The sequence below is a fragment of the Oryctolagus cuniculus genome, chromosome 14 (genome assembly GCF_964237555.1).
Source record: "Oryctolagus cuniculus chromosome 14, mOryCun1.1, whole genome shotgun sequence".
Classification (NCBI taxonomy): Eukaryota; Metazoa; Chordata; class Mammalia; order Lagomorpha; family Leporidae; genus Oryctolagus; species Oryctolagus cuniculus.
The window spans coordinates 66,304,042-66,313,030 of NC_091445.1; the positions used below are offsets into that span (position 1 = coordinate 66,304,042).

The window sequence follows — 8,989 nt, forward strand, 5'->3', positions numbered from 1 at the left end:
TAAAGGGGTCACTTAAATAATCTTATAACACAAATACAGAAACTTCCTCTATTAATTGCCATGGTGATTTCCTAGTTTTAAGTTCTTGGTTATTAACATGGGAGGTAAGGTTCTATTATAGGCTCCAAAGTTTATTTGTAGGAACAAAGTGTAAGCTGTGATGGTATTTAGAGATAGTCAGAAGTACTGAAAAGTGAAATCTAGTGTAGTTGCTCAGGTCCTTAAGTCAGACTTTCATAATTATCTTGACTTGGTCACATACTAGCTGGCTGACCTGAAATAGGCTATCTAACCTTTATAAGCATCATTTTTTTTTGTCATTTGTAGAATGGTAAAACATTGCCAACATAATAGAGTTGTTGTAAGGGTTAAATGAAATGATGATCTTAAAATACCCAAGGCAGTTTCCAGGCACATAGTAAATTCTCAATGTATACAAATAAAATGCTGCCTTCATTGAAGATAGAAAGGGAAAATGGGAAAAATAGATGAGGTTTGGCTGAGGGGTAAAGAAGACATTTCTTTTATATATTACAAAATATAACAATGTTAGGGTAAAAGTAGAAGGGATCTTAGCAATCACTTTTGATACCTTTAAGGATGACACTGGAGCTAAGAGAAGCACAGGGCCACCTATTGGCTTGGTGGCTGAGAAGACAAGCATCCAGGTCTCTGGACTCAGCTGTGAAGCCTCCCTCAAAACTGCAGGTGTGTTTCCCTAGGAATCTCAGGGCACATTCTTCTCTGCAAACGCTTGATTATTGTAGATGTTTTCAGTTTTGGGTAGAGGAGATTTGTAACAATACTTTGTTTGACTATTTTCTTTCATCTTATGATTGAGTTTTGGTTAACTTCTTTATTTATTATTGTAATATTGCAAAATTACCAAAATTAAGCTTACCGCCAAGTGTTGGTAGGTTCTCATAGTCATTGCAGAGAAACTATGATCCAGTTAAATAAGGAGACTAGTAGAGTTTGGAGGCTATATAGAGCAGTGGAAAGAATATAGACTGAGTGGTCATAGAGACCTGGGTTGGAAGGTCACCTCTATATCTCATTGATTATGTCACCACACTGTGAAAATTACCAGTTTTCATGCTCCTCAGTTGCTCATCTGTAAAATGGGATGATAGCATTTACCTTGCAGAACTGCTGGGGAGCTTGAGTGAGATAACTTCCTGAGGAGGGTCTTCCAGGTGGTAGGCACTCAATAGAGGGTAGCTATTTTTATTACAAAGGACAAAACTGGAGTAAAAGGAAAAATAAGACTTCTGCTCAATGTGTAAGACAGCGTGTAGTCTGGTGTTAAGCCTAGATGGACTCGGGATTACCTACCGATACAGAACGTTTGCTTCATCTTTTCATCCTCGGCCAGCCTGAGCATGGTCTGCATGGTAAGCAGGGTCATCATCATGAAGGGAATGCTCTGGGACACTGCAGTTGGAAGCACAGAGAGGAGAAAGGCACTAGTGATCTTCTCCCTCTGGGGTCCTGTGACTCCCCATCACAACAACAAACATTTCAGAGTAGCATGGAGGAAGCAGATGAAGGGCAGTAAGAAGATGCTCTTCTCTTTCCCCTTCTCTCACCTTAATGCCAAGCTGTGATTAGAGAATCAAAGAGTTAGAGAAACAAGCAAGTACTGGCCACATGGCCTCCTGGACCCAGTGTTGAGTGGTAATTGCTCAGTTGGGTAATGGTTTTTGTGGGGAGCAATCCGGACTGGACTAAGTTACTGGAATTAAGACTTATTCTATGCATCTGCTCTCCCACAATATGGCGCTGGGAGAGAAGAAAACAGCTTCTACACAGCTGCCTCCAGTTCAACCAATAAACAGCAGGACCTGCTCCTGATTGGAGGAGAGCAGCGTACTCGGCGTGTGGGCAGCCGAGTTGGGATTGGCAGAGGAGGACTATAAAGGAGGAGAGAGACGGCATGCACCAGGAACATCTAAGGGGAACATCTAAGAGGAACATCTGAGCAGCCCCCGAGAGAGCTGGCCGGTGGTGTGCCACTCCCCTGCGGAAGTGGGGAATGTGGCCAGGGGGAACTGCCCTTCCACGGAGGTGGAAGGGATAGTAGCCAACCCGGGAAGAACCAGCAGCAAACCCGGGGAGGGCCGAGCAGACAAAAGAACAGCGCAGGGTCCTGTGTTGCTCCTCCACCAAGAGGGGGAGCGACATAATGGTGCCGTGACTCGGATATGAAGCCTAGGCAGGGCTTAGTGTCGTTCCTCCACGAAGAGGGGGAGCGACATAATGGTGCCGTGACTCGGATATGAAGCCTAGGCAGGGTTTAGTGTCGTTCCTCCACGAAGAGGGGGAGCGACAGGTTTTATTATAGTCAGTCTCTCCCACTGAACATGTCTGTGTCCTCAAGGCCTTAGTATATATAACAAGTGCTCAATAATTGTCTATTTAATAAGTTCTTATAGAAATAAGGGGTAGGAGAAATTTATTCCACATGCATGTACTGTGGGTTTCAGAATATGCCTTATGGAGAATGTGCTTCTACAAACACAAAGCCAGAAAGAATAAGAAGGTGAGGGTGGGAGACAGTCAGCCAAATTCACCACAGCATTAACTATTAGCTGGCCATCAGGCTTAGGTAAGTACACAAGTAGCTGCACACATCCATCTACCAACATTCTTTACTACAGAAGAAGGGAGAGATGCTCTTCCTTCTGCTCTTTGCTCCCATGTGGGTTGTAGACCATTAGCTAGAGTTGGTTATTTCCTATGGAAAATGTGGAAAGTTATGTCCTTGATACCATAACTGGTTGCAAGTTCAGCCAAGGCAAGCACAACAAATTCATTTGGTAGCTCTAGGATCCTGAAGTTACTTTGTACTTCGTACATCACAGAGTTGAAATCATGTGCAGCAAGAGACACCAAAACTTCACCAGCTAGCATTCTGATTTCTCTGAGAATCTGAGGAAGAAAAGAAAAATAATCATCACAGCCAGAGAAAAATTAAAGTGCATCGGTCGAAGAAACTGTTCTACATAATATTATAAGTTGGGATAGAAGGAGAACTGGCTCTTGTAAAACCATGGTAAAAGACTATTGAATAGGTTGTCTATAGCTGGAAAAATAGAGGTAATTTAAAGGTAATAAAAAAAAAACCCTTGTTTTGATAGTTCTTGCAAGTCTGAGAGTCAATAGACCTTTCACTGCTAATTGGTCAGGTAATATGAATAAAGGATTTGTTTTATGTTTGAGTGACATGTACTACTGTGGTTAAAGGAAATGGACTAGCAGTTGAGAGCTTAAGTTTTGGTTTATCCTGATCTAAATATCTTTTATATTGGAGATATTGGAAGGGGATTCTGCTTTTGGTGTAATGGATCTATTCTCCTACTGAGGATAAATAAAAATATCTGGACAAGATATTAAGTGAGATACTCATAAAATGACCAACAAACTCACAATATTGAGTGCAGTGAAATACTGAGTTGAGATCTGAAAAAAAAAATAGGAATCTATAAAAATAAAGGCCTGCCCTTGAGGTTGCTTTCCATCATTTTGGGCCAGTCATCAGAGTTCAGGGCTGACCAGTGGTAAGGTCCTTGTCATCCTATCTCACATGTTTTTGACTAAGACCCCAAAGGGCTGCATGTGGGTAAAAAGCTAGATCAGTCCTCAAATGAAGTACAGCCTAGCATTGAATCATAGAAATCATCCGGAAATACCAATCCCTGAAAGTGATTATAAGTGATTAATGCCCTTGGCAGGAACAAGTAATTATTTCTGAAAGAAAATAAAATCATCTAAGAACTCCAGTTCTTTCTTAAAAAATTTAAAAAAATTTGACTCAAATTATTTCTACAGATAAATTTTTTTGGCTACAATGTGTATCAGACACTTCAAAATAAGTAGGCACCTAAAGAGCTAAGAAGTCCTATGAGAACAAAGAAGATTGGGTTTTATTTACTCATTTGGCAATAACACAATTTACCCAATTGTGTTATGTCAAAAAATTTCTCTAAGCATCAACTTCCTTAGTTCAAGGGAGGTTAGATAATTGTCCCTGAAGTCTTTCTTAGCTTCCTTTCAGTTTCTGCATCTGTGAAAGGGTCAAAACAGGCACTATAACCATATCCAAGTTACCGTGAAGAACCGATAATAGCGATTTATGGTCTTGGTGGTGATGTAGAAAAAGCTTTTGTATGTCCACAGTGGTGCAGTTGGGTCAGCCCTGACACTGATTCACCATCAAGAACCAAACCTACATTGTCGTTTCTCATGTCCTTTGAAGCATAATAAATCAACCGTTGGACAATCGCATCATCTAAGATGTCAGTATTCTGAATAACAGAAGTGAGATGACTGTAAATTTCTTCCTGTGAATATATAAAGGTTTATACAGAAATTTGAGCAGCAAAAGTGAAGGAATTGGATGAGGTCCAAATGAGTTACACCATTAAAATAAGCAATGTACCTTTAATACACAACGGATTTTACATATCTTAATTGAGGCCTTCTAAACACAATAGGCATCTTTAGGAGTCAAAGGCTTATATAGAGAAAGCAAAGTTAATTTTGACAACTATTTTTAACTTGCTATACTACTTTGACCAGAGCTAAGTGAAGGTGGGGCTAGGTGGTCAACATATTAGAGTCTTAAGGACAAGAACACTTACAGGACACTCAAGGGAATGGAAGTGTAGATCGCTATCATCCCTATTTTTACTATCTGAGCATGAGTATAGAACTAGGGAACATACTCTGATTCCCAAAGATGCTGATAAGCTATGAAGGTGAATTCTTAGGGAGATTTATAGGCTCTTGATGCACTCATGCCTACATGGAAAGAATGTTGTGAATTGTTTTGGACAGAGCTTCAGCCTGCGTGAAACGTGTGGCTTGATCAGACGCCGTATGTGAGGGCTGTTCTAAAACTCTTAGGTGGCCGTGTGTCTCCTGGAAGATGAGAGACTAGTGTCTCCCACAGCCTTGAGCATGTACCTCCAGGTTTTGCAACCATATTTAATATATGAAATAAATTCTTCTGCACTGGTCCTCAGGGCTAGTATTTGGAAAATTTGAGAATAATGTACCTTTTGCTTTTATCCTTGTAGCTACTTTCAGACCCTGTCTAATGGTCTCTGGGAGTCTTTCTGTTGCTCCATGGACTTTGTCTGCAGATCTTTCTCTTGGCAAGTCTTCCATTTATGAAGTCCTTACGTGTTCCTGGAACTGTGCCAGGCCCTTTATCTGGAACATTTCAGTGATGTATACAACAAGCCTTTGTGTTAGGTGCCACTAATGTCCTCACTTAATAGAAAAGGGAACTGAGACACAGAGAGCCTAATGTGGTCAGTATTGAGTCATGAAGTTACACTTTGAACCCGGTTGTCAGGATGTTAGCGGCATATTAGCCTCTTGGTCTTTCTGAAGTACTAATCCCTTCCCTGGCATTCTCCTTCAGTGGTTCTGTGGTCTAGAGATCATTCCCTAAGTGATTCTCAACGTTTGAGGAACAGTGTTCTCTGAGAAAGCTTATTCCTACAATGAATTGAATGTAGGAGTTCTCAAACGTACCTAAAATGTAAAATTGTCCCCATGAGTTTTAAATTCTCAGGATCATCATACATTTATTCAACTGCATTTCCTGGCAGTGGGGCCTGGCCATTGCTACCTTCTATAATCTCTAAGAGGTTCTTTCTCTATTAATAACAAGGTTTATAGATGAACATTTAATTATACAAACTATCATGACTAATTTTTCTGTATCTGTGATTGGGTGGACCTTCGGTCTCCCACTTGGGGCTATTATGAGTAAAGGTGCTGTGAACACTTCTGCGCAAGTATTTTTGTGGACTTAGGTTTTTTCCCTTCTGGGTAAATCTCTAAGAAGCTGCCAAATAGTTTATAAATGTATCAGCAATATATAAAAATTTTGGTTGCCCCTCATATTTGCCAAATGTTATTATTGGGTTTTCTGAGATTCCAATGTGCAATCAAGGTTGAGAACCACTGAATTAGGAGGAAAAAGTACTCACTGAATTAGGAGGAAAAATTACGAGGAAAAAGTACAGGCATAGGGAAGCAACACTTATGATTAGGACCATTAGCCATTTATGATTAGGACCATTTTTTTTTTCCTGGAGTCAGGAAGGCTGTGTTTGGATGTGGTACTGTTATTCTTAGTCATGTAAGTCATGAAACTTTTGTGTCTTATTTTTCAGTTGTCAAATCCATACCCCATAAAGTCATTATGAGGAATAGATATTATGCAGTATTTTTATTTTTATATTTTTGGAAAACAGCACTGTACTTCCTAGGTAAGTGTTCAATGAAGGGTGGTCTTATTATTTTGATTGTTGAGCCTAGGAAAAGCTTTTAATTTTCAGAGAAATAAATTTCTAGTTGTGAAATAGCATTGTGGATAGTTGAACTTTGAGGATTTTTGTAGGAGCCCTTGAGTTATAGAGAATGCTCTAATCTACATGATTGTAACTATAATCTACATGAAGTATCCCCCCTTTTTACATCTGTCTATTGAAAATTATGAAACAAGACACTGTTTTGCTAACTTCTATAAATGAATATTATGAAGCTGGAAGTGTTACATATCACTGTAAAAACATAGTGACTTCAATTAAAACTGCATTTTCTGAATCCAATGCCATGTAAGAAGCCAGAGAAAAATGGGGAAGTTGAGGTGAAGGAGGTTGTACTCATATGAAATGCTGCAACAACTAGACTAGAAAAAGTGAATGGGAAAGAGATTGCTCTCTATTGGTCCTACCTTACTAATATTATCTTCCTTATTCAGCATCCCAAGAGTGAGGTTAATATCTCCAAACATTTCTAAAATGCATAAAAAAGAAGACTTAATATATGTGTGAAAATGCCTGCCTGCTAATTACTTTGCCATAGTCATAGAAAGTTCATGTATCATCCACCCCTCTTCTTGACCGCTAGTGCTTTGATGGCAGGAATTCCATTTTAGTCACAATATTTCAAATTTGTTATATACTTGAAAACAGCAGCTGCTCAGTAATTTTTTAAAATCTGAATTAAATGTGGAAGGGAAGGTAGAAGATGCTGAATTTCCATTTATTTCTCCATTATACAGGTCATTACCCTAGCAAGGCTTGGTGCTATGACTCAGTGAGCTGAATCCCTTACTCCTTACTTGAGCTTATTTAGGCAACAGTATAATATACCTGACTATATTTCTACTACTCCTTCCTCTACAAACCCTTCCCATGCCCCGTTTTGTTTTTGCATACTCTCTTCATGTACCCTCCTCTGCCTGTCAGGTTTCCAGTTTACAAGACTATGCCTCTTTCTGATAATGACCTAAATGTTTTTGACTTGGACTTTTCAGGAATATATGTTTCAGAATAAAAGCATTCTAGAGGATATAAAAAACTTGTGAGTCAAATAAATAGAGCACTTTCAGGTCACATGGAAGGTTGGTAGAACAGATGCTTTTGGAGTTAGGGATTCCCCATGAACCTCCAAATCTAACAAGACACCATTTTACAACAGTTCTCTTGGCAAAGCAGACAGGCAGTCATACCGGAAAACTGGGGAAAATATTTCCAAAGGACTCATCTAGTATTTAGAATTAAACAAGGAATGGCCTTATTTTGATATGTAGCACTTTCTTCTGAGGTAGACTACATATTAAAATGAGGTGAGGCAAAGCATCTCTCAGGCTTCCAGTCTACTATTGGTCCTTCACAGTTAGCATATTTTTATTATTTTGGGATAAAGGGAGAGGTGAGACAATCTTAAGCTTTCAATTTATAAAACTTCTCAGTGTACAGACCCTCAACAGTGACATATGTACCCATGATTCACAGGCACGAAACACAGCAGACATATAACTCATCAGGATCTGATGACACTTACCTACAGATTCCTCCATGCTGTGAGTCATGTCTTGGCTGTTTCAGGCTCTCTAAGAGACAGCACCTAATTATCAGAATAGTAAGGCTGAAAAATCAAAGAAGCAAGTTGGAAAGTTTCCTGTATAGGGTTCACATAAGGTTCTCTAAATGACAGTCTCTCCTCCACTTGGTTGACACAATGATCTGGGAGCTTCCAGCGGTGGGTTTGCTGTTGAGACTGATGTTGTATTCCACCACTATGACATTTTCTTGTTCCTGTTCTCCTGCTGACCAGCAAAATGGCTGCATCTCCCCGAATATTGTCCCTTTGGTAGAGATCCGTGTACTTGAGAAGGAAGAAGTTAGAGACTGGGACTCAAACCATTGTTGTAGACCAAAGGGATTCCTCTCCCTAAGCTTGGGTCCATTGATGACAAATTGGGGAGTGGGTTTCAGTGGTCACTTTACTGGTCTGATGTTGATAAAGTCTTTATGGTGATCTTGTTGATTGTTCTACTTGGTGAAAAATCAGTCACAGACTGGGCATGCTCAGTGGACTAGAATGCCTATCAGGGGCAGTTGAATGGAATGTCCAACTGACAGCAGCAAAGCCTTTCTTGCCTCCCTCCCCACTGCTCCCTCATTGACTTGATCACGATCTGAGCCTCAACCCACAATCAGGGTTTCTCTCTCCATCCTCTATATTTCTATTTTCCAATCATCTTTAAATACAGACCTTTTGGCCACATTGCTTTCAATTTCACTGGTATGGGCCTAAATCTGGTCCCAGTGTCCCTCAGCCCTAAATCTGTATGATAGCAACCCCTGATACATGTTAGGCTGTGTAATATGGAGGAGGCTAGATTGGGAAGGAGGTTCTAGCAGTCTATAGGAGTGAATGTAAAAGGGGTCAGAGAGAGAGGCACAAGCCTGTTCTCAGCTGCTGCTGCTTCTATGGCTGTTTTCATTAGCAAATCTCATTTCAGATTCAAGCATCAAGTGCTTCCAGTTACACTTTTGAATTCATTATTCTTCTCAGAGGTATTTTGTACTGTGTCTTGTTACAGGGGTCCTCTGCAGCCTGGTGGTTAAGAACATTTTCAGCTTCACGAGTCAGCAACACTTTCTCAGAGTGTTGCTTA

The 8,989-nt window shown here is 40.0% G+C and overlaps 1 protein-coding gene across 5 annotated transcripts in view; it reads right to left on the reverse strand.

The window, feature by feature from the left end:
• Positions 1 to 8,396, reverse strand: part of MROH2B (maestro heat like repeat family member 2B) — a 72,138-nt gene extending 63,742 nt beyond the window's left edge. For 2 of the 5 annotated variants that reach the window (XM_008262154.4, XM_008262153.4), the window contains exons 1-5: positions 7,870 to 8,396; positions 6,755 to 6,816; positions 4,233 to 4,343; positions 2,772 to 2,931; positions 1,336 to 1,434 (exon numbers count right to left, since the gene is read on the reverse strand). In XM_008262154.4, coding sequence (XP_008260376.2) covers positions 1,336 to 1,434; positions 2,772 to 2,931; positions 4,233 to 4,343; positions 6,755 to 6,816; positions 7,870 to 7,897 — 460 coding nt within the window. In that variant the 5' untranslated portion in view covers positions 7,898 to 8,396. Of the gene's footprint in view, positions 1 to 1,335; positions 1,435 to 2,771; positions 2,932 to 4,232; positions 4,344 to 6,754; positions 6,817 to 7,869 lie in introns of those variants that run through there. The other 3 variants (XM_051853780.2, XM_051853779.2, XM_008262155.4) reach the window with 3 other exon arrangements.
• Positions 8,397 to 8,989: the final 593 nt, after the last annotated feature.